The 26,588-nt window shown below is 44.6% G+C and overlaps 1 protein-coding gene across 4 annotated transcripts in view; it reads left to right on the top strand.

Moving 5' to 3' along the window:
- The window catches only part of map3k2 (mitogen-activated protein kinase kinase kinase 2), a 128,005-nt gene that overhangs the window by 63,733 nt on the left and 37,684 nt on the right, over positions 1 to 26,588 (top strand). For all 4 annotated transcript variants that reach the window (XM_059647594.1, XM_059647592.1, XM_059647593.1 and 1 more), the window contains one exon: positions 5,750 to 5,863. In XM_059647594.1, coding sequence (XP_059503577.1) covers positions 5,750 to 5,863 — 114 coding nt within the window. The remainder of the gene's footprint in view (positions 1 to 5,749; positions 5,864 to 26,588) is intronic.

Here is a 26,588-nt window from a genome sequence, read left to right as displayed (position 1 = left end):
CCCGCCCTCCTGCAAAAATTCCATCCCCTATTCCCAATTCCTCCGCCTCCGCCGCATCTGCTCCCACGATAAGACATTCCACTCCCGCACATCCCAGATGTCCAAGTTCTTCAAGGACCGCAACTTTCCCCCCACAGTGATCGAGAACGCCCTTGACCGCGTCTCCCGTATTTCCCGCAACACATCCCTCACACCCCGCCCCCGCCACAACCGCCCTAAGAGGATCCCCCTCTTTCTCACACACCACCCTACCAACCTCCGGATACAACGCATCATCCTCCGACACTTCCGCCATCTACAATCCGACCCCACCACCCAAGACATTTTTCCATCCCCACCCCTGTCTGCTTTCCGGAGAGACCACTCTCTCCGTGACTCCCTTGTTCGCTCCACACTGCCCTCCAACCCCACCACACCCGGCACCTTCCCCTGCAACCGCAGGAAATGCCACACATGCCCCCACACCTCCTCCCTCACCCCTATCCCAGGCTTCAAGATGACATTCCACATTAAGCAGAGGTTCACCTGCACATCTGCCAATGTGGTATACTGCATCCACTGTGCCCAGTGTGGCTTCCTCTACATTGGGGAAACCAAGCGGAGGCTTGGAGACCGCTTTGCAGAACACCTCCGCTCAGTTCGCAACAAACAACTGCACCTCCCAGTCGCAAACCATTTCCACTCCCCCTCCCATTCTCTTGATGACATGTCCATCATGGGCCTCCTGCAGTGCCACAATGATGCCACCCGAAGGTTGCAGGAACAGCAACTCATATTCCGCCTGGGAACCCTGCAGCCTAATGGTATCAATGTGGACTTCACCAGTTTCAAAATCTCCTCTTCCCCTACTGCATCCCTAAACCAGCCCAGTTCGTCCCCTCCCCCGACTGCACCACACAACCAGCCCAGCTCTTCCCCCCCCCCCCACCCACTGCATCCCAAAACCAGTCCAACCTGCCTCTGCCTCCCTAACCGGTTCTTCCTCTCACCCATCCCTTCCTCCCACCCCAAGCCGCACCCCCATCTACCTACTAACTGCATCCCACCTCCTTGACCTGTCCGTCTTCCCTGGACTGACCTATCCCCTCCCTACCTCCCCACCTATACTCTCTCCACCTATCTTCTTTAGTCTCCATCTTCGGTCCGCCTCCCCCTCTCTCCCTATTTATTCCAGTTCCCTCTCCCCATCCCCCTCTCTGATGAAGGGTCTAGGCCCGAAACGTCAGCTTTTGTGCTCCTGAGATGCTGCTTGGCCTGCTGTGTTCATCCAGCCTCACATTTTATTATCTTGGAATTCTCCAGCATCTGCAGTTCCCATTATCTCTGCTAGAAGAACTCAGCTTTTTTTCCCACTGGAGTGGTGGAGGCTGAAGGGAGATTTGATAAAGTCTATAAAATTATCAAGTGTGTAGATAGGTTGTAGAGTCAAAGAGATAAACAGCAGGAAAACAGACTCTTTGGTCCAATTCATCCATGCCATTCAGGTATCCTGTATAAATCTAGACCCATTTTCCAGCATTCAGCCCAGAGACTTTTTTAAATATTGTACTTGTACCAGCCTCCCCCACTTCCTCTGGCAGCTCATACCATACACACACCATCCTTTACATGAAAAAGTTGCCCTGTAGGTCCCTTTCATATCTTTGCCCTCTCACCTTAAACCCATGCCCTCTAGTTTTGGACTCCCATATCCTGGGGAAAAGACCTCACCTGTTTACCCTATCCATGCCCCTCATGATTTTATAAACCTCTATAAGGCCCTCCCCTTAGCCTTCGATGCTTGGGAGAAAATTTCCCCAGTCTGTTGACCCTCTCCCTGTAGCTCAAACCCTCCAACCCTGGCAACATCCTTGTAAATCTTTTATGTACCCTTTTAAGTTTTTTAACATCTTTGCTATAGGAGGGAGATCAGAATTGCATACAATATCCCAAAAGTGGTCGAACCAGTGTCTTATATGCAGCTGCAACATGACCTCCTAAATCCTAAACTCACTGCATCGTCCAATAAAGGCAAGCATACCAAATGCTGCCTTCGCTATCCTGTCTAACTGGGACTCCACTTCCAAGGAACAATGAACCTGCACTCCAAGGTCTCTTTGTTCAGCAATACTCCCCAGGGCCTTACCATTAAATGTATAAATACTGCCCTGATTTATCTTTCCAAAATGCAGCATCTCATACTTGTCTAAATTAAACTCCATTCACTGCCCATTGGCCCATGTGAGATGTACTCTGAGATAACCTTCTTGGCTGTCCACTCCACCTCCAATTTTAGTGTTACCTGCAACTTACTAACAATACCTCCTATGTTCACATACAAATCATTTAGAGAAATGACAAAAAGCAGTGGACCCAGCACTGATCCTTGAGGGTTGGCGGTCAGGATCTTTTTCTGAGAGTTAAAATGCCTAAAACTAGGGATTATGCATTTATGGTGAGAGGGGGGGAAGGTTCTAAGAAGATGTGGGGGGCAAGTTATTTTTAAACACAGCGTGGTAGAAGTTGGAACGCACTGCCTGGATAGTGGTGGACGCAGATACGATAGGGGAATTTAAGGGGCTTTTAGATAAGCATATGCAAGGAATCGAGGATGTGGACCATGGGCAGGCAGAAGGGATTAGTATAAGTATGTGAAGATTGCAAGATGGAATATCAAATATGGCTGCATTGGAATATTTAAATTGCTAGTTAATAAGGACATGGATGAGAGTTTCAGGTGAGATGCGGTGGACATATTAGCAGGTTGAGGCATCATCTAATTGAAATGTTTAAAATGCTTATCCTACACAACAGGCTTGAACATACAAACATAAGAACCAGGAGCTGGAGAAGGCCATCTGGCCCTTCGAGCCAACTCCACCATTCAGAAAGTTCATGGCTGATCTTTTCATGGTCTAAGCTCTACTTACCCACCCTCACACTACAACCCTTAATTTTTTCAACAGTAAAGGAATTATGTATCTTTGCTTCAAAAGCGTTCAATAAGAAAGCCTTAACTACATAACTGGGCAGGGAATTCCACAAATTCACAACCCTTTGCTTGAGAAGCTTAGGAAAGGGACTGAATGTAGTTCGGTTTTCCTGCATAGTAGGCTCAAGGAGTTTTGGGTGATGTTCTTTTGGTTCCCGTGTAAGAGGCTCAGGGATGCCGAAAAGCTCCCTCCTGTTCTGGTGCAGTCACCTATTCGTGTTTGTGCTGTTCTCTTAGCACCTAACTCATGTTAGCCTCTGATTCAACCACTTATTTATCCACTTGGAAAGCTACTTCGATTCAGTGGCTTCCTGTGTTGTAAAGTATTCATTGTGATACTGTCAGATTTGGCTAAAGTTGATGTATGGTTGATCTCCTTGCCAGAAAGCTCTTGAGTCCTTAAAGGACTGTGGAAACTTTGTCAGCAAGTCTGTTACCTCTAAAGAGTAATGGCTTTTTGTTTCTGTTTTTCGAAAGCAATCTAATATTTTACACACTTCCTGATCATTTCAGAAATAATTTGATATCACATTCACCTTGGTTCAGTCCGTAGACATATTTAACCGGTATATTCTCGTTGAAATATCAACTGATCCTGACTGATTTCCTTTGGCAGGTCCTTTTAAAACAGAGGCACTCTGTTATTAGAGTATATTACAGTTTTTTGGTATTTTATTCAGCGGTTCACGAGTGCTTTAGAACTTCATGTGTAATTTTGATGCCAAGGTTGTTAGCTGGCGTTTTCCCAAAAAGTTTCACTGCCTGCATTTACAATTATCAACCCAAAAAATAGTGAAACCATTTCTCCCCCCTTAGTTCATTAATGGGATGTGGACATTGGCTAGGTCAGCATTTATTGCTCATCCCTAATTGCCCACAGAACAGTTAATAATCAACCACATTGATGTAGGTCTGGAGTCACATGTAGGTGAGACCAGGTAAGAATGCCAGTTTTCTTTCCTGAAGGACATTAATGAAACAATAGGTTTTTACAACAATCGGCAGTGGATTCGTCATCACCATTAGACTCTTAATTTCAGATTTTTATTGAATTCAAATTCTACCACCTGTTGTGGCAGGATTTGAATCCAGGTCCATCAGAACATTGGCTGGGTCACTGAATTAACAGTCCACTGATAATACCACTAGGCATCACCTCCCTGTCTTTGTTAATGTGCAACCAGTGTAATAAATCTGTAATTGGAAATATATGCTTTCCAGGATTTAGTGTCAGAATTTTGCACAAAATTCCAGGCATGATCTCACTTTACTTTGTACCACAATGATATAATCTTTCATGAATTGATATCTCTTCTCCAACCATTCAACCTGATATCTTGTTTATCCTGCAACCAAGCATTGAGCTGTTTGTCTAATAGCTTCATCCTTCAGCCTAGGTGGCACCATGCAAATACGCTATTCACCATACCAGCCTATTTGTTTTGTTGCCTGCTTCCTCATTGAGAGGTTTTGCTTCACTTTATTAGTTATTGCTTTGGACTGGAATTTAGTGTAGACAGAGCTAACTTTCAAAGAGATTTGTTTTTACTTTTATTGTTTGTTAAGGTACCATTTATTAGGCTACTTAAAACTTTAATAAGATAAGAATCCATGGTGTCAGAGGTCATATATTAGCATGGCTGGAGAATTGGGAAACTAATAGAAGACGGAATTGGGATCAAGGTCGCATTTTCAGGATGGTATCCTGTAACTAATGGAGTGTTGCAGAGTTCAGTGCTGGGAAAGGGGCAAGAGCTGTGGCGTTGAAAATCATCAGATCAAACATGATCTCATTGAATGGTGGAGAAGACATGATGGGCCAAATGGCCTACTCTACATTTTATGGACTTCGAAGGGATGTGGGCATCGCTAGCAAGGCCCACATTTATTGACAGTCCCAAATTGTAAGAATGGATTGTCAACCCAAAAAAATAGCTAAACCATTTTTCCCCCCTTTCCACATTCATAGGATGTGGACATTGGCTAGGTATTGACGGTGTTATACAATTGTCCTGTCTTCTCCTGGGTTTAAGGATGTGAAGTGCAAGAAGAGTTGGGCAGGAAAGGTGGAGGTGAGCAGAGTGGGTATGTTCTTATTCTTTAATGTATTTAGAGACTGTTGTTCAGTACAGACACCAGAGGACAAGATAAGGCTGTGATGTGAATCTCACAGTTTAATTGCCTGCTGGTGCTCACTGTTCAGCACTTAAGGAAAATAGCTCCTTGGCCTAAGTAACAAAGGTGAAATGTGCAATTGTAACTGTGCCATTAGGAGATGTGGAAACACTTCGCAGAATAACCTCAAGCTTTTCTTGGGCAATGCCATCATATTTTGAGGGCATTGGGGAGGGGGTGGCCTTATAATATTATCTCTGGACTGTTAATCCAGAGACCCAGATAACGTTCTGGGGACCCAGGTTCGAATCCCGCCTGGGCAGATAGTGAAATTTGAATCCAATAAATATCTGAAATTAAGAATCTAATGATGATCATGAATTGATTGTTGGAAAAATCCACCTGGTTCACTAATGCCCTTTAGGGAAGGAAACTGCCATCCTTACCTGGTCTGGCCTACATGTGACTCCAGACCCACGGCAATTTGGTTGACTCTGAACTGCCCTCTGGGCAATTAGGGATGGGCAATAAATGCTGCCTGGCCAGAGACTCCCTCATTCCATGAATGAATTTAAAAAAAATTTTTTTTGAAGAATCTGTTCATTGATGTGAGGATTGGGCGTTAGGGAATCACTTGCTGATTCTTTGTCATCTGTTCTGCAGTTAGTGATCCCTCTGACCACACAGGATGATCTGGATAAAGCCATTGAACTCCTGGATCGCAGTGTGCATATGAAGAGCCTAAAGATTTTGTTGGTGCTTCAATCAAACAACCAGGTATAGAACACAAAATAAAATACTGTGGGATATTGTCAGTCTGTCCATTCTGATAAAAGGACATGTCTATAAAATGTTAACTCTTCCTTTCCCCACATATGCTACTACATCTTGCTGGTCACATCCAGCGTTTTCAGAGTTATAATCAGCTGTGGAACTGGGGATAGTGTGTATATGGGAGAGAGTGGGTAGCAAGTATAATGAGAGTGGAACACGGACTAATTGTGCAGCGGTTGCGCTGAATTTGTACAGCACCTCCACAACCTTGGAGCACCCCAAAGACCTTTGCAGTCAACTTGGTAATCTGGAAGTGTGATAACTGTTATGTAAGGTATATAATAGCCAACTTTACACAGCACACTACCACAAACAGCAATGTGGTAAATCATGGTGTCTGTAATTTGTGATGTTGGTTAAGGAGTACTTATCGGCCAGAATGCCAGATCTCCCCTGCTCATCCTTAAAGTAGTGTCATGGGATCTTTTTATATGCATCTGAGAGAGCAAACAAATTCTCCTCTGGAAAATGGGAGACATGAAGGAGCTCTTGTTTACACAACCTGCAGTTGAGTCCCTCATGGCTTCTCTGTGCAGACAGCTTAAAAAGAAGCCTTGGTGCAGGTGAGACATCGTTGCTGCAGAGAAGGAGGTGATAAAGGCTGAGGCATAAGATTCCCAAGGTACCTTTACAAGCAAGTTTGGCATTGTGCCTGGTTTAGTGAGCCGAATTTGTTCACAGAAGTATGTTGAATTTCAAAACCAGATTTTTGCAACAGTGCTTCTGTTAACATATCCACTTGGGACATTCTATCAAAGTCAACATGACTGTTCATAGATGTAGCACAGGAAGAAGCCAGTTGGCTTGTCTTGTCTGTGCTGGCTCTTTGCAAGAGCTCACCAATTGGTTCCACTGCACCTGCTCTTTCCCCTTAGCCATAAGGTAGTCACTATTTTAGTTGTTTACCCAATTCCCTTCTGGAAGTTGCTGTCTGCTTCCACCAGCCTTTTAGGCTGATTCACCTTGTTTCAGACGCTAACAATCCCTTGTGGTTTGTTAACCAATTATCTTAAATCTTCGGCCCTCTGATTACTGCCATGGCAAGCACTTTCTCTTTGTACATAGTTTTTGTGTTGTTTTGAACACCAGTATTACAATCATGGCCAAAATAATTTTGAAGTATAATCACTTTTGTAGGAAATGCCGCAGCTAATTTATGCACAGCAAGATGTCACAAAAATGAGTTATGAGCAGGTCATCAGTTTTAGTCATTTTCTCCGGAAGTTGGCATCTCTGACAAAGTAGTACTTCCTTAGTCGATACAGTGTGGAGCTGGAGGCACACAGGTCAGGCAGCATCCGAGGAGCAGGAAAGGGTTTACACCCTTCAGGACTGGGGAGGGAGAAGGGAGCTTGGAAATAAATGGGCAGAGTGGAGCTGGAGAAAGGTAGGTGGGGTGGTGATAGTTGGATGGAGGTAGGGGATGGTGGGAATTTGTCAGTGGGGTGGGTGGGATGGATGGGCAGGGAAGAAAATGGCCAGGTTGTGTCAGGTCAAGGAGGTGGGGATAAGAGGGAGGTTTGAATGTGGGATAAGGCCAGGAGGGTTGAGAGATTTTTGAAACTGGTGAATGCTTTGTTGAGGCCATCGGACTGTAAACTCTGAGGTGGAATATAAGCTGTTGTTCCTGCACTTGGCATGTGGTGTCATTGTGACACTGGAGGAGGCCAAGAATGGATAGATGAGTCACCAAGGCAGTGGGAGGGAGTGTTAAAATGGCTGGCACCCAGTATGTGGTGTTGATTATAGTGTACAGTGTGCAGATGCTCTGCAAATTGGTCACCGAATCTGCGCTTGGTCTCACTTGATGTAGAGCAGACCACATCGGGAACGATGGATACAGTAGACCAGCTTGGAGGATGTACAGGTGGATCCCTGTCAGATTTGCAAAGGTTGTCTGGGGTCTTGTAGAGAGGTGAGGGGGTGGGGGTGGGGGTGGGGGTGTAGGGGCAGGTGTAGCACTTCCTGTGGTTGCAGGGAAAGGTATCGGATGTGTTGAGGTAGACAGGGAGTGTGGAGCGGACAAGGGAGTTGTGGAGTGAGCAGTCCCTACAAAAGGCAGAACGGAGTGGGGAGGCAAATCTCGCTTTGCTGGTGGATGTTGGATTGCAGAGGGCGGAAGTAGTGCAGGCTGATGGGCTAGATGCAAAGGTTAATGAAGTTTCATGTGAGGACCAGGCGGACTCTGTCCTTAGTGATAACGGGAACTGCAGATGCTGGAGAATCCAAGATAACGAAATGTGAGGCTGGATGAACACAGCAGGCCCAGCAGCATCTCGGGAGCACAAAAGCTGACGTTCCGGATCTAGACCCTTCATCAGAGAGGATGAAGGGTCTAGGCCCGAAACGTCAGCTTTTGTGCTCCTGAGATGCTGCTGGGCCTGCTGTGTTCATCCAGCCTCACATTTCGTTATCTTGGACTCTGTCCTTATTTTTGTTGGGGGAAGAGGTTTGAAGGCAGAAGTGTGGTAAATGCGAGAGATGTGGTTGATGGCATTGTGAATCAACGGAGATGGGAAGTTGTCCTTGAAGTAGGAGGACATCTGGGATGTTTGGGAGTGGATGCGACGGAGGTGGAGGAATTGTAAGTAAGGGATTGCATTCTTGCAGGAGGGTGGGTGAGTGGAGGTATAGTTAGGTGTAGTACTTCCTCAGTCCTGATTTAAAGGCAAGAATGCTCCAGGGCAAGGGATCGTTTGAGAAACAATGGGAAGGGAGAGGACAAGACGAGGCAGTGTGGTTGTAATTAAGGGTGCTGATTATCAGAGTTGCAGGAGGAGATGGAGCAGACAAAATTAACAGTGTGCTGGATGATAAGGCCAGAGATCACAAGAATGGTGAAAAGGTGGAATTGAATGTTATGTGCCTGAATGTACACAACATTGGTAACAAAATGAATGAATTGTCAACTCGGGTGAAAATAACTGTGCATGATCTATTGCCATCTTATGCACCTGTAACTGCTAAGGTTGGGAATTGAGTATTTACAGACACATCGCATTTCAGAAAGACAGGAAAGCGAAGACAGATCATTAGAGATCTCTTAGTGTTTTTTAATTCATTCACGGGATGAGGGCATCACTGGCTAGGCTAGCACATGTAGGCCAGACCAGACCAGACCAGGTAAGGAAAGTTTCCTTTCCTAAAGGATGTTAGTGAACCAGTATATTTGGTTGGCACAGATGAGTTGGACTGAAGGGTCTATTTCTGTGCTGTATGACTGTGTGACTACAGATATTAGAAAAGAAAACGAACAACTAAAGTGAGTGTTGATCCTTGAGATAGAAGGAGTTTCTGGGTAATTATTGGGAAGTACATGGAGTAGCTATTTTGTGTCAGTCCTCACTGTAAAGGATTCAAATAACATCCCAAAAATAATTGAAAATAGGCTTCCACATTTCCTTATGTTCTAGAAATGTCAAATCAGATTGGTAAGTAACTAGTTATTACTCCTTTATTCAATAAAGCAGGGAGCAGAAAGCAGGAGATTACAGGCAATTAGTCTGACATCTGCCATGTGGAAAATGTTATATGTTATAGCACATCTGTTAGAAACTCTAAATGCAATCAGGTAGAGTCAGCATGGTTTTGTGAAAAGGAAATTATGTTTGACTAACCCATTGGAATTCTTTGAAGTATTTTGCAGTTTCATAGAACAGTACAGGCCCTCAATGAGAGGGAACCTGTGGATATGGAGCACTAGATTTCTGAGAGGCATTTGGCAAGGTACTGTATCAAAGGTTACTACAATAAGTAGGAGCTCTTGTTGTCTGGGATAACATTATTAGTACAGACAGAGGATTGATTGGCTAATAGGAAGCACAGAGTAAGCATAAATGGGTCAGTTTCAGTTTGGCAAGTTGTACCTAGTGGAGTGCCACAGGGATCAGTGTTCAGGCCACAACTATTTATTCTCCACAGTGACAAAGTGTCAAAATATATTTGTTCAGTTTGTTGAGGATGCATAGATGTGTCAGATAATCGGTTGTGAAGTGGGCATGCAGATTGTGCAAATGGGTAAAACTAAGTTCATTGAGCAGGCAAAAAGATGGCAGATAATTTGGGGAATTTGTGAATGTGTCCACTTTGGAAGGAAAAATAGAAAAACAGCATGTTATTGCAATGGAAGAAGATTGAAGAACTTTGAGAAACAGGGATTTGGGTGTCCGAGTACAGGAAGCCCTCTCTCTCTCTCTCTCTCTCTCTCTCTCTCTCTCTCTCTCTTCCCCCCCCCCCCAGTGTTATTCTGTTCATCGTTTGGACCTGTTTGTTTTGTTATCATTTTCAATTTAATGTTTCCTTTTCATATCTTTATGTGCGTTGTTGCTGTCTGTCATCGTTGCAAGTCAGCGTCCAGTGCTATCATCCCAGAGGTACTCTTGCTTTTGTACTTTATGTTCATTTATGGCATGTGGGCTTCCTGGATGTGTAATAATTTATTGCCCATCTGTAGTTGTTCATCTGCCTCCTTCAATCGCTGTAGTCCAACTGAGTAGGTGCAGAATTGTGGCTGTGGGCTAGGGGCCTTGCCTCCCTTTTGTCCTTGCGATCTGAGCTGTTCTATCTGGCCTCACCTTGCCGCGGCTTTACTTCCCGGTCTCATCTTCTCCCCTAAACCTTGCTCTTTTTGTCAGGCCTCGTTCTCCCGGTGTTGTTTTGCCTGGGTCTCACCTAATACCTTTAGCCATGGTCTTGCCTTCCCTTCACTACTGGTTCTGCCATTGGGTGCGCGCTACTTTCAAGCATTCAAACTGAGGCCTGAGACTTCATTCTCTGAGCTCTGATGAAGGGTCTAGGCCCGAAACGTCAGCTTTTGTGCTCCTGAGATGCTGCTTGGCCTGCTGTGTTCATCCAGCCTCACACTTTATTATCTGAGGTTTCATTTAATGCCCAAGGTTGGTCAGTGCAGGTAGTCCTGAGAGTGTAGCTGCACCAACCATCTTCTGCCACTAGATGGACCCTGGCCAGTTCTGCAATACTGTAGAATGTAATGTTTTTGTGTACATGTCAAAGTTATTTTGAGTTATTTATAGAATCAGAGTCATACATCAATGAAACTGACCCTTTGGTCCAACACATCCATGCTGCACATAAAGGTTTCCAAAATTAAACTAGTCCCATTTGCCTGCTTTCGACCCATGTTCATCTACACTTCTATCCATGTACCTGTTCAGATATCTTTTAAATGTTGCAACTATATCTGTATCTACCACTTCCTCAGGCACTTCCAGTGACCACTTCCTCAGAATTCGATTTACACACCATCCTGTGTGTGGAAAAGTTGGCCGAGATCCCTTTTAAACCTTTTCCCTCTCACCTTAAAACTATGTCGTCTAGCTTTGAATTCCCCACCCTAGGGGAAAGACCTTTTGCTATTCACCTTATCTATGTCCCTCAGGGTTTTATAAGCCGCCTTAGGGCACCCCTCAACCTCCTATGCTCCAGGAGAAACAGTCCCAGCCTATCCAGCCTCTCCTTATAACTCAAACCGGGAGCATCCTTGTAAACCTTTTCTGTACCCTTTCCAATTTTAATAATATCCTTCCTTTAGCAGGGTGACGAGAATTGTGCACAATACTCCACAAGCAGCCTCACCAGTGTCCTGTATAACCACAACATGATGGCCCAACTCCTATACTCAGTGATAGCAAGTGTGCCAAACACCAGCCTGTCTACCTGTGAGTCCACTTTCAAGGAGCTATGCCCTACGATTAACTATGTAAGCCCTGCCCTGGTTTCCCTTACCGAAATGCAACATCGCATTTATCCTAGTTAAACTCCATCTGCCACTCCTCAGCCTTTTGCCCAGCTGATCAAAATCCCGTTGTAATCTTAGATAACCTTCCCTGCCCACTATTTGGTGTCATCTGCAACATCAGTAACCATGTCTCCTATATTCTCATCCCAATTGTTTGTGGAAGTGACAGACAACTGATTATTTGCTACAATAGACGTGATAACAGATGTATTCAAAATTGTAGTTCAGATAATATAACCATGAACAACGTATCCTCATTAGTCATTGTCTAAGCCAAATAAGGAAAAAGGGAAAGGTTGGAAATTCGAAAGAAGTGCAAACATTTTAAAAAAATGCTTGAAGTAGAATGTACAACTATTATTATATAACTATAACTATTGCCAAAAGTACTGTATTTCAAAAAGAATATTTTAGAAATCATTAGAGAAAGAGCAATTGATTGGAACTAATGGACATGTTTTCACTGGCTTTGTGAAGCTATTGCCAAATATCATAGAACATAGAACATTACAGCACAGTACAGGCCATTCGGCCCTCGATGTTGTGCCACACTGTCATAGCGATCTCAAGCGCGTCTAACCTACGCTATTCCATGTACGTCCATATGCTTATCCAATGACGACTTAAATGTACCTAAAGTTGGCGAATCTACTACCATTGCAGGCAAAGCGTTCCATTCCCTTACTACTCTGAGTAAAGAAACTACCTCTGACATCTGTCCCATATCTTTCACCCCTCAATTTAAAGCTATGCCCCCTCGTGCTCGCCATCACCATCCTAGGAAAAAGGCTCTCCTTATCCACCGTATCTAACCCTCTGATTATTTTATATGTTTCAATTAAGTCACCTCTCAACCTTCTTCTCTCAAATGAAAACAGCCTGAAGTCCCTCAGCCTTTCCTCATAAGACCTTCCCTCCATGCCAGGCAACATCCTAGTAAATCTTCTCTGCACCCTTTCCAAAGCTTCCACATTCTTCTTATAATGCGGTGACCAGAACTGTACACAATACTCCAAGTGCGGCCGCACCAGAGTTTTGTACAGCTTCACCATAACCTCTTGGTTCCGGAACTCGATCACTGTATTAATAAAAGCTAAAACACTGTATGCCTTTTTAACAGCCCTGTCAACCTGGGTGGCAACTTTCAATGATCTGTGTACATGGACGCCAAGATCTCTCTGCTCATCTACCCGACCAGGAATCTTCCCATTAGCCCAGTACTTTGCCTTCCGGTTACTCCTACCAAAGTGCATCACCTCACACTTGTCTGCATTAAACTCCATTTGCCACCTCTCAGCCCAGCTCTGCAGCTTATCTATGTCTCTTTGTAACCTATAGCATCCTTCGTCACTATCCACAACTCCACCGACCTTAGTGTCGTCTGCAAATTTACTAACCCATCCTTCTACGCCCTCATCCAGGTCATTTATAAAAATAACAAACAGCAGTGGACCTAACACCGACCCTTGCGGTACACCACTAGTAACTGGTCTCCAGGATGAACATTTCCCATCAACTACCACCCTCTGTCTTCTTTCAGCAAGCCAATTTCTGATCCAAACTGCTATATCTCCCACAATTCCACTCCTCCGCATTTTGTACAATAGCCTACTGTGGGGAACCTTATCGAACGCCTTGCTGAAATCCATATACACCACATCAACCGGATTACTCTCATCTACCTGTTTGGTCACCTTCTCAAAGAACTCAATAAGGTTTGTGAGGCACGACCTTCCCTTCACAAAACCGTGCTGACTATCCCTAATCAATTTATTCTTTTCTAGATGATTATAAATCCTATCCCTTATAACCTTTTCCAACACTTTACCAACAACTGAGGTAAGGCTCACTGGTCTATAATTACCAGGGTTGTCTCTACTCCCCTTCTTGAACAGGGGAACCACATTTGCTATCCTCCAGTCATCTGGCACTATTCCTGTAGACAATGACGAAGGATGTTAGAAAGTCAGAAGTTTAAATATCTGCATCAGCAACTTTGAGTAGGTGTGAAAAATATTACATTTGCCAATGCAGGAATTTAGGCATTTAAAGTACAGAGTTATTGTATGTTCGCCATTGACAAGGCACTTGTAGGAGTATGATGGATTGCTCACCACTTGCGCCAATGAGTGCAGCTCCATCAGCACCCAAGAAGCTCGACATCATCTGGATCAAAAGTCATTTGATTGGCACCACATCAACAACCTTCAACGTTGTTTTCTGGCCCACTGATGCTCAGCAGCAACAGTGTGCACCATCTACAAGATACACTGCAGTAACTCCCAAAACTGCTTCAGCAGCACTTTGCAAATCTGTGCCCTATGACATCTAGAACAAAGATGGTAGATACATGGGAATATCACCACCTAACAGATCCCCTCCAAGTTACTCACCATCCTGACTTGGAAATATAACACTGTTTCATTGGTGGAAAATCCTGGAACTCCTCTCAGAGTGTTCAGTGTGTCCCTACACCACAGTGACTGTAGTGGATCAAGAAGGCAGTTGATCACCACCACCTCCAGGGCAGTTATGGTTGGATAATAGTTGTTAGCCTTGTCAGCAAAATCAACATTTGACAAATAAAACAAAGTATAAAATGTTTTAAGTTTATTCCTCTGCTAAAGATGTCCTAAGGAACAAAATTCCAGTTTTAACAGTTCTTCACAAAGTCTTTTCACTTTACGGTGTGATTTTCAGTAACACACTCCTGACTGTGTTAAACTAACATTTTATGACTCATGTGCAGTGTCATTCGCAGTCAGGAAGTGTTACTGAAAATTACACTGTACGTGAGTCATAAAATGTTGGTTTGCTGGAAGGACAAGTGATTTAGAGGTTATGTCAGATTCTGATGATTGTTGCAAGAATAAGCTACTCCTAAAAGTAGAGGCATTTTTGAATGTGTTAGCATTGAGGTGTTGGTGAGACCACATCTGTATTTAATTTTGTCCATATTGAAGGAAGGATATGATGGCATTAGAAGTCCTGCAGACAAGGTTCACTTGACTGATTCCTGGGCTGAAAGGATTGCCTCATGAGGAACGTATAGGCAGATTAGGTTGGCATTTATTAAAGTTTAGAAGAGTGAGAGGTGATCTTGTTGTAATAGATGGGATTCTGAGATGACTTGGCAGGGTGGACAGTGAAAGGATGTCTCTCCTTGTGGAGATAGAGACCTAGAGAGTTAAGGAGTGCCCCATTTAAGCCAGAGATGAGCTGCTTTTTCTCTCAGTAGTCGTTAACCTGTGTAATTTTCTTTGCCAAAGTATGGTGGAGGCTGTATCCTTAAATATTATTAAAGCTGAGCTTGATAAATTCTTAACTGAGAAGATAGTCTAAGGGTATTGGGGGGTCACCATGAAGGTAGAGTCCATAATCCAATAAGACATTATCTTATTAAATGACAGAGCAGGTGCCTGGGGCCAAAATGCCTACTTTTCTTGATTCATGTATTTTAGGTTTTAGGTTCTGTAAACGTCTGACCTACTTTGCTTTCTTTAAAAAAAGGTCAGAAAATCATTTTGAATGTCAGGTTCATACTAGTATTTATTATAAGTTTATGTGGTTTTAGCTAAATGATCAGCAAGGAGCCTGGAGAGAGAATTGTCAAGGTGTTTGCAGATTTGAATGTGTGTGTGAGAGAGAGAGACAGAGAGAGGCTATAACATTGAGGGCTGGAGAGAAGTCCTGAATTTCAGAGGTCGGGAGGCTATGGGGGTGTCAGACTGGAAAACATTTTGTAAGGCTGTTGAAGATGAGAGTTTAGGAAACTCGTGTTAAGTAACAGTGAGCTGAGTTAACAGTTTATTTTAAGATCTCAGGCAGCAACACCAACTGAAGAAAATAGTATACACTGAATGAACAGATGTGTGCTAATTGTAATTGATTTTCTATCATGCCCGCTGAGAGTGGAGATAGGTGTGACTCTTCTCTGAGATCTGAATGTCTGTAAGAATATTGCTGGCTTAAAAGAGATGAGTGTTTTTTCCTGATGTCTGTAATGAGATGTTGCTTTTTGTCATCGTATGATATGGCTATAATTTTTATTTTTCTTAATTTTTTATATTCTGTTGTCCAGTATTGCCATCAACTGTGATTATAACAGTTCGAGCTGTGCCACTGAGATGAGGATAATGCTTTTCTTTTACATAGTGAGTAAAAGTACATGTAAAATGCTGTCTGAAAAGGGGATTGAAGTGGATTCTATAACTTCATAAGGGAATTGAATAAACACTTGCAAGAAAAATATTCTCAGTGCTATGGATGAAGAAAAAGAGAGAGACTAATAGGATAAGCTTTTCAAATTTCCATCACAGGTATGATGAGCTGACTGGCCTTGTGATATTCGGCAAGCTTCTGTGATTGCACGCGTTGGCCCCTGAAGCTTGAACATATAATAGCCTGATGTATACAGGACTGTTCTCTTGGGAATATGTTCACCTCACTCGTGACTATGTTAATCTTTATAATGTTCTGTGTCTACAAACCAAAATCAATACCAGTTAACTCACTTCCATTTTCACTGATTATCTCTACCATAAACATACATACAGATCTTTATAAATTGATTCTGACATTCTATTAGCAATAATTACACTTCAGACACCGAGAGTCAGTTACTTTGTTTTGAAGAGCTTTAGGAATATTCTGAGAATATGAGCACCTATTAATAATTGCAGCCATGTCCTTTATATGAATGTCTGTCTTTTTTTTAAAATTCATTCACGGGATGTGGTTGTTGTTGGCTGGGCCAACATTTATTGCCCATCCCTGAATGCCCTTGAGAGGGTGATGGTAAGCTGCCTTCTTGAACCATTGCAGTCCATTTGGTGTATATAATCCACAATGCCATGAGAGGTGGAGTTGCAGGATTTTGACCATGACAGTGAGGAAATGACGATTATATCTCCAGGTCAGGATGGTGAGTTGCTAGTTAGGGAACTTGGAGGGAGTCGTGTTCCCATGTATCTGCTGCCCTTGTCAGTCTAGACACATGTGGTCATGATTTGGAAGGTGCTGTCTGAGGAGCCTTTGTGAATTTTTGCAGTACATTTTGTTGATGCTGTTGCCACCGGCAGAGAACCTGACTGTGTGTGGATGTGTGCCTGTCAAATAGGCTGTTTTGTTCTGGTTGGTATCATGCTTCTTGAGAGTTTTTGGAGCAGCATTAATCCAAGCAAGTGGGGAGTATTCCATCACTCTCATGTCTTGTGCTTTGTAGATGGTGGGCAGGCTGTGGTGAGCCAGTAAGTGAGTTACTCACTACAAGATTCCTAGCCCCTGATCTGCTCTTGTATCCAAAGTGTTTATATGGCTAGTCTAGTTCAGTTTCTGCTCAATTTAAACCCCTTGTTTCTGATTTTGGAGGATTCCAAGATGGAGACGATGTGAATGTTAGTTGGTGATGGTTAGATTCTCTGTTTTTGGAGGTGGCCATTGCCTGGCATTTGTGCAGCACAGATGTTACTTGCCACTTCAGCCCAAGCCTGGATATTGTCTGGATCTTGCATTCAGGAATGCACTACTTCAATATCTAAGGAATCACAACTGGTGCTGAATTTTGTTCAGTCATCAATAATCATCCCACTTCTGACCATGTGATAGAGGGGAAGGTCAATGAAAATGTTTGGGCAAAGGACAATATGTGAATGTGGTGATGCAGTGGTAATGTCCCTCCTTCTGATCTAGGAGGCCTGACTTCAAGTCCCACTTGTTCCAATGGTGTGTAATAACCTCTCCGAACTTGTTGATTAGGAAAGATCTACACAAAGATGGTTGCGCCTTCTGGCAATACATAATTTCTCTGTTTTGAATGTAGCACCCCTGTGTTGCCAAAATTCAGGTCTCTTGGAATGATGAGAATTCAGTGGGCCATCTGGGAAAGGTGGAGGTCTAAGACTAGCTGAGCTGCTGTCTGAGATCTGCTCTGGACACAATAGGCCAACTGGCCTTATTTTATGCTGTAAACATCTTATGATTTCATGGAGTTGAATTTTGTTGTTTCCTACTATCCACAAAGCAAATTTATAGAATGATGGTGAAACACATTATTTTTGAGTGAAGGCAGGAAGTAGAGTCGAGCAGTTGTTGTTGAGACTGTAGAATGCAGTTAGTATCCTATCTAAATCACCGTGTGATAAGAGCTTAGTCCTATTGCAATATATTTATAGTGCCAGCAAACTATAAAGTTAAACTTCCATAGCGGATTGAAAAGGCAAACCAAAGTGTTGAGAAAGAGTCAGGAAAACTTGACAGGCATTGGTAAGAACAGAGAAAGAGGAACAGCAGGGTATCATTAAACCCTTTGAGCTTGCTCTGCCATTCAGTGAGATCATGGTTAATTTCCGACTTCAATTCCATTTCATAGACTCATAGAATCCCTACAGTGTGGAAACAGGGCTTTCGGCCCAATAAATCCACACCGACCCTCTGAGCATCCAACTCAGACCCATCCTCCTTTAACCCACCTAAGCTACACATCCCTGAACACTGGGTAATTTAGCATGGCCAATCTGCCAATCCACCTAACCAGCACATCTTTGGACTGCAGGGAGAATGTGCAGACTGCACACACAGTTGCCAAAGGGTGGAATTGAACACGGGTCCCTGGCGCTGTGAGGTAGCAGTGCTAATCACTGAGCCACCAATCCTGCGCTATCTCTTGATATTTTTAATATCTAGAAATCTATTGCTGTCAGTCTTCAGCATACATAATAACTGAGCTTCCAGAACCCTCTGAGGAAGAGAACATGATCATTCAAAGGGTTTTGTATGTATAGTATAGTAGGGACTCAACTGGGGCCCTTGAACTGCAAAACAGTGGTAGGAGCATAGCAGTATAGAATATCTTTCATTGTCACATGTACTCAAGTATGGAAATACAGCAGTACAGTGAAAGGTTTACTGTGTTGCCCCATATGGCACTATCTTGGATACAAACTACCTTGGTACAGACCTTAGATGCAGGAAAGAGAAAGGCTAAAAAGTTACATTATTTACAGTTGTTAAGAGACCCCTATTTCAAATTTGCGCACAGGCATAATCCAGAGTGCAGGAAATGAGAACTCCAGGACAGGATAGGGAATGTAGTAGCAAATCTGGCAAATTCAGAGATTGGGGAAGTGGCAAATTAAAAGGCATCATGTTAATGAATGCACAACAGGAAGCAATACATGGAAAGGTGGAAGGAGTGGCAAAACCAGAGAGAATCTCACACTGCAGAGCTAAATGAAATAAATACCATTGGTATTTGAGCTGCAAGGGCATAAAATGTTGAAGTCCAGAAGGTATCTGGATGTCCTTGTTTCTAAGTCACCGAGAACTAGCTTGCAGGTACAGCAAGCAATTAGAAAAGACTGAAGAGATAATGGGAACTGCAGATGCTGGAGAATTCCAAGATAATAAAATGTGAGGCTGGATGAACACAGCAGGCCAAGCAGCATCTCAGGAGCACAAAAGCTGACGTTTCGGGCCTTGAACTTCATCAGAGAGGGGGATGGGGAGAGGGAACTGGAATAAATAGGGAGAGAGGGGGAGGCGGACCGAAGATGGAGACTAAAGAAGATAGGTGGAGAGAGTATAGGTGGGGAGGTAGGGACGGGATAGGTCAGTCCAGGGAAGACGGACAGGTCAAGGAGGTGGGATGAGGTTAGTAGGTAGATGGGGGTGCGGCTTGGGGTGCGAGGAAGGGATGGGTGAGAGGAAGAACCGGTTAGGGCTGGTTGTGTGGTGCAGTGGGGGGAGGGGATGAACTGGGCTGGTTTAGGGATGCAGTAGGGGAAGGGGAGATTTTGAAACTGGTGAAGTCCACGTTGATACCATTAGGCTGCAGGGTTCCCAGGCGGAATATGAGTTGCTGTTCCTGCAACCTTCGGGTGGCATCATTGTGGCAGTGCAGGAGGCCCATGATGGATATGTCATCTCGAGAATGGGAGGGGGAGTGGAAATGGTTTGCGACTGGGAGGTGCAGTTGTTTGTTGCGAGCTGAGCGGAGGTGTTCTGCAAAGCGGTCTCCAAGCCTCCGCGTCGTTTCCCCAATGTAGAGGAAGCCGCACCGGGTACAGTGGATGCAGTATACCACATTGGCAGATGTGCAGGTGAACCTCTGCTTAATGTGGAACGTCATCTTGGGGCCTGGGATAGGGGTGAGGGAGGAGGTGTGGGGGCAAGTGTAGCATTTCCAGCGGTTGCAGGGGAAGGTGCCGCGTGTGGTGGGGTTGGAGGGCAGTGTGGAGCGAACAAGGGAGTCACGGAGAGAGTGGTCTCTCCGGAAAGCAGATAAGGGTGGGGATGGAAAAATGTCTTGGGTGGTGGGGCCGGATTGTAAATGGCGGAAGTGTCGGAGGATGATGCGTTGTATCCGGAGGTTGGTAGGGTGGTGTGTGAGAATGAGGGGGATCCTCTTAGGGCGGTTGTGGCGGGGGCGGGGTGTGAGGGATGTGTAGCGGGAAATACGGGAGACGCGGTCAAGGGCGTTAACCCCACACGGTCCGTTTCTATCTCCTTCCCAAAATCCACAAACCTGCCTGCCCTGGTCGACCCATCGTCTCAGCCTGCTCGTGCCCCACCGAACTCATCTCCACCGATCTGGACTCCATTTTCTCCCCTTTGGTCCAGGAACTCCCCACCTACGTCCGTGACACCACCCACGCCCTCCACCTCCTCCAGGACTTCCAATTCCCTGGCCCCCAACACCTCATATTCACCATGGACGTCCAGTCCCTATACACCTGCATTCCGCATGCAGATGGCCTCAAGGCCCTCCGCTTCTTCCTGCCCCGCAGGCCCGACCAGTCCCCCTCCACCGACACCCTCATCCGCCTAGCTGAATTCGTCCTCACCCTCAACAACTTCTCTTTTAACTCCTCCCACTTCCTACAGACTAAGGGGGTGGCCATGGGCACCCGCATGGGCCCCAGCTATGCCTGCCTCTTTGTAGGTTACGTGGAACAGTCCCTCTTCCGCACCTACACAGGCCCCAAACCCCACCTCTTCCTCCGGTACATTGATGACTGTATCGGCGCCGCCTCTTGCTCCCCAGAGGAGCTCGAACAGTTCATCCACTTCACCAACACCTTCCACCCCAACCTTCAGTTCACCTGGGCCATCTCCAGCACATCCCTCACCTTCCTGGACCTCTCAGTCTCCATCTCAGGCAACCAGCTTGTAACTGATGTCCATTTCAAGCCCACCGACTCCCACAGCTACCTAGAATACACCTCCTCCCACCCACCCTCCTGCAAAAATTCCATCCCCTATTCCCAATTCCTCCGCCTCTGCCACATCTGCTCCCACGAGAAGACATTCCACTCCCGCACATCCCAGATGTCCAAGTTCTTTAAGAGCCGCAACTTTCCCCCCACAGTGATCGAGAACGCCCTGGACCGCGTCTCCCGTATTTCCCGCAACACATCCCTCACACCCCGCCCCCGCCACAACGCCCTAAGAGGATCCCCCTCGTTCTCACACACCACCCTACCAACCTCCGGATACAACGCATCATCCTCCGACGCTTTCACCATTTACAATCTGACCCCACCACCCAAGACATTTTTCCATCCCCACCCCTGTCTGCTTTCCGGAGAGACCACTCTCTCCATGACTCCCTTGTTCGCTCCACACTGCCCTCCAACCCCACCACACCCGGCACTTTCCCCTGCAACCGCAGGAAATGCTACACTTGTCCCCACACCTCCTCCCTCACCCCCATCCCAGGCCCCAAGATGACATTCCACATTAAGCAGAGGTTCACCTGCACATCTGCCAATGTGGTATACTGCATCCACTGTACCCGGTGTGGCTTCCTCTACATTGGGGAAACCAAGCGGAGGCTTGGGGACCGCTTTGCAGAACACCTCCGCTCAGTTCGCAACAAACAACTGCACCTCCCAGTCGCAAACCATTTCCACTCCCCCTCCCATTCTTTAGATGACATGTCCATCATGGGCCTCCTGCAGTGCCACAATGATGCCACCCGAAGGTTGCAGGAACAGCAACTCATATTCCGCCTGGGAACCCTGCAGCCTAATGGTATCAATGTGGACTTCACCAGTTTCAAAATCTCCCCTTCCCCTACTGCATCCCTAAACCAGCCCAGTTCGTCCCCTCCCCCCACTGCACCACACAACCAGCCCCGCTCTTCTCCCCCCCCACCCACTGCAGCCCAAAACCAGTCCAACCTGTCTCTGCTTCCCTAACCGGTTCTTCCTCTCACCCCTCCCTTCCTCCCACCCCAAGCTGCACCCCCATCTACCTACTAACCTCATCCCACCTCCTTGACCTGTCCGTCTTCCCTGGACTGACCTATCCCGTCCCTACCTCCCCACCTATACTCTCTCCACCTATCTTCTTTAGTCTCCATCTTCGGTCCGCCTCCCCCTCTCTCCCTATTTATTCCAGTTCCCTCTCCCCATCCCCCTCTCTGATGAAGGGTCTAGGCCCGAAACGTCAGCTTTTGTGCTCCTGAGATGCTGCTTGGCCTGCTGTGTTCATCCAGCCTCACATTTTATTATCTTAGAAAAGACTGAAAATGTTTTGGCTCAAATGAACTTATGTACATTGAAGTTATGACCAAGAACAGATCACTCAGCCTCTTGAACTTGGTGTATCATTCACAAAGCTGGTGGCTGATCTCATTATTCCACATTCCCATCTTTCACCCTTACTTAAGAATCTATCCACCTCTGCAATAAAAAGATTCAAATGTTCTACTTTTGTCACCTTTTGAGAAAGAGCTCCAAAGATTCCAGACCCTCTGAAGGAAAATAAATTCTAGTCATCTCTCTGAAGTGAGCAACCCTGATTTTTAAATGGTGACCTTCAGTTTAAGATTCATTTGTAAGAAGAGTCATCCTTTCCAAATGCCCCATATCAAGACCCTTCAGCATCTGGTTTATTTTAATCAAGTCCGCTCACTCCGCTATACCCCACTGGATATAAGTCACCTATTTAACCTTTCTCAGTGAGGTGATAACCCTATTACAGCTTTTGGTCCAGTAAGCTTTGTGAACTATTTCCAGTATAATCGCATTCTTCCTTAAATGAAGAAACAATACTGGGCATTGTATTCCAGATGTGGCCTCTTAGATGCCCTTCACAGTTTCACCATAGCCTCTCTGCTTTTATATTCAGTTCCTCTTACATTGAACAATAACATACAACTAATTTTCCTAATTACTCTCTGCATCCGCATACTAACGTTCTGTGAATCATGCATGAGGACACCCAGATCTCTCAACTCTGCAAACTGTCATTATTTGGATAGGAAGAATACAAAAGAATTGTGTTATCTAAATGGGCATGTTCGGTTTTTACTACAATATACTCCTTTGTCCACGCATTTACCCTCTGTGTCCTTCTTTAGCATCTTTATGTTCCCTTCACAACTTGCTTTCCTATTTCTGTGTCATCAGCAAATTTAGCAACCGTTCTGTTGCTTCCTTCATGCAAGTCATTTATGTAAACTTATTTGAAACCTTGGTGAGAGTACACCTGGAGTATTGTGTGCCATTTTGATTACCCTACCTAACCAAGTATAGAGTTGTGTGACAAATGTTCAGCAGATGTTATTTAATTATTTGCAATCTTGGCTTCTAAAGATAACCATGTATGACTTTAAACATGATTTGTACTTCTGCACTGTGTGTTGCGAAGAGAAGATATAGTTTTAGTTTCACTTTGAGCTCTGACAATGTTTGCAGATTGTCTGGAAATCTGTTTCGATGTATTTAAAAGGCATTTTAAAAACCAGTTAGGTTAATGTTCAGTACTTAGAAACAAGAATAAAAGAGAAAAAAAGTTGAACCTCATCTGACTAAGGAGCAGCACTCTGAATGCTTATGATTTGAAATAAATCTGTTGGACTATAACCTGGTGTTGTGTGATTTCTGACTTTGTCTCTTTGTGTCATTGGAGCCATAATGTGGAGGTGTCGGTTTTGGATAAAGATCAAAACAAGTTATTTAGAAAGGCAGAACCATCCAGAAAGTCGAAGCACGTACAGGTTTCTTTCAGAGAGAGAAGTAGGTCATTGAGACGGAAAAAGGCCTGTAACAGGGGCAAGGTGTAGAGCTGAAGAAGAAGGGCCGAGGCCCGAAATGTCAGTTTTCTTGCTCCTCTGATGCTGCTTAGCCTGCTGTGTTCATCCAGCTCTATACCTTGCTATCTCAGATTCTCTAGCATCTGCAGTTCCTACTCTCTCTATAACAGGGGCAATGTAGTTTTGCAGTCTCCAAATTAGTCACAGAAGAAAAGAAATTTTAAGTGATTTAAAGCAAATAAGAAAAACACCAGAAACAGAATGTTGTAGAAGACAAGTTGAATGAACTGACGTTAAGAAGTAAGTGAGCTGTATGAGTGATTTTAAAAATCTGAGGAAGAGATGTAGAAAAACATTGACTGACAATATAAGTTTATGGAAAAAAATCTTAATTACAGCCATGACCACTGAACAAGATCCTTTAAAACGGTATCAGGGTGACTGTTCACTTAGATCATAGAATTCCTACAGTGTGGAAACAGACTCTTCGGCCCAACAAGTTCACACTGACCCTTGGACATCCCACCCAGGCCTATCCCTCTATAGCCACCTAATTTACACATCTCTGAACACTGTATGGGCAATTTAGCATGGCCATTTTTGGACTGTAGGAAGAAATCACACTTAGCCTGCGCATCTTCGGACTGTGGGAGGAAACTGGAGCACCCGGAGGAAACCCATGCAGACATATGGGGAGAATGTGCAAACTCCACACAGTCACCGGAGGGTCGAATTGAACCGGAATTTGTGGCACTGTGAGGCAGCAATGCCACAGTTTGAGTATCTGTCACCTTGTCATTGGGAATAAAAGGGTTGAATCTTTCAATTTGATACATGATATACGACTTTTAAATTGTTCTTGTACGGTGTAAAATATTTTTTCTTTCCCTTTTGTATACTATAAACTTTGTTCTGCTCTTAAAAGCTCATTAATAGCCTCTTGCCAAAATGTACGGTGACTAAGTGCCATGGTAAACAAATTGCAGAAATAAAATAATGGCCTATCAAGCCAGGTTTCACTCTAGGATGTGACATTTCTGCCATGAACATCGGCTGAGATGATAATACTTGGTCGTTGAGAGAATTCAATAGCAGTTCAACAAATGAATTCCTGGCGTGGAGGGAATTTCCTATGCAGTGAGATTTACGAGACTAGCCCAGCATTCTTTTGAGTTTCATAAATGAGAGGTGATCTAATTGATGTAGAAAGAGTGATTCTGCTGTCTGGTCTGCCTCAAACCAGGAGGGCAGTCACAGAATTGGGCAGGCCAGTTCGAACGGAGATTATGAGGAATGTCTTTACACAGATGGTGGTGAATGTTTGGCATTTTAACCCAAAGGGGTATGGAAGCTTGTTCACTGTGTGGACTCAAGACAGAGATTGAATGTTCTAGATATGGGGATAGTGTGAAAAATGGCATTGAGGCCAGTGTCCATCCATGATCTAGAAAGGCACAGCATGCTCGAGGGACCAAGTTGCCTACTCTTGCTCCTGTGCTTCAGAATAGAAATTTTGGTCTCGGTAGTGAGCTTGCTGCAGCTCAGATGTAGTACAACCGTGCAGGAAGAGATCATTGGATTAGATACTATTCTTTGGCCTTGGTTGCTGTCTGTGGCTGTGAGGTATGCGAGGACAGAAACCTGCTCTGTGACAGGTGATAAAAGAATAAAAACAGACAGTAGAGAATACTACAGCACAGGAACAGGCCCTTCGGCTCTCCGAGCCTGCATCGACACATTTTACCCTTCCATAGTGAAAGTGATTTCACTTAAAGGATTCGTATCCCCCTATTCCGTTCTTATTCATCCAAGTGCTTCGTCAATGCTGCTATTGTCTGCTTCCACCACGTTCTCTGGCAACGCATCCCAGGCACTCCTCACTCTTTTTCTGAAAGACGTGCCTCATACATCTGTTTTAAATTTACCCCCTCGTACCTTGAACCTGTGTCACCTAGTAATTGACCCCCTCCACCCTGGGGGGAAAAGCTTCATACTTTCCACTCTATCCACGCCATTCACAATCTTTTAAATTTCTATTAGGTCACCCCTCAATCTCCTGCGTTCCAGTGAAAACAAACCCAGTCTATCCAATCTTTTTCATAGCTAAAATCCCCCATACCAGGCAACATCCTGGTAGATCTTTCCTGTACTCTGTGTGAAGCATCCACTTCATTCTGGTAGTGTGGTAACCAGAGATGTACGCAATATTCCAAGTTTGGCCTAACTAAAGTTTGATAAAGCTGCAGCATAACTTGTCTACTCTATACTCAATGACCCATCCAATGATGGCAAGCGTGCCATCGGCCTTTTTTACTGCCTTATCTATCTGCATTGCTACCTTCAGCAATCTCTGAACCTGCACACCTAGACACCTCTGCATATCAGTACTCCAAAGGATTCTGCCATTCACTGTATAATTTCCACCTGTACAGAATACATCACCTCACATTTGTTCGGATTAAACTCCATCTGCCATTTTTCTGCTCCTGCCTCTAACTGATCTATATCCTCTGACAATCCTCCTCACTTTCCACAACTTCACCAATCTTTGTATCATTCATGACCAAACTAATTAGACCAACTACATTTTTCTCCAAATCATTTATGTCAGTCGAAACAGCAGCAGTCCTTGCACCGATCCCTGTGGAACACCACTAGTCACAACCTCCCATTCTGAAAAACATCCTTCTGCCACTACTCTTTGTCTTCTACGACTAAACCAGTTCTGTATCCATCCTGCCAGCTCATTCCTGATAACCATGTGACTTCGCCTTTTATACCAGTCTGCCCTGAGGGACATTGTCAAAGGCTTTACTGAAGTCCATGAAGGCAACATCCACTGCTTTATCCTCATCAATCACCTTGTCGTC

This window comes from Stegostoma tigrinum, chromosome 7 (genome assembly GCF_030684315.1).
Source record: "Stegostoma tigrinum isolate sSteTig4 chromosome 7, sSteTig4.hap1, whole genome shotgun sequence".
In the NCBI taxonomy this organism is placed as follows: Eukaryota; Metazoa; Chordata; class Chondrichthyes; order Orectolobiformes; family Stegostomatidae; genus Stegostoma; species Stegostoma tigrinum.
The sequence above is the reverse complement of the archived record's forward strand: the minus strand, read 5'-3'. Positions and strand labels throughout refer to the sequence as shown.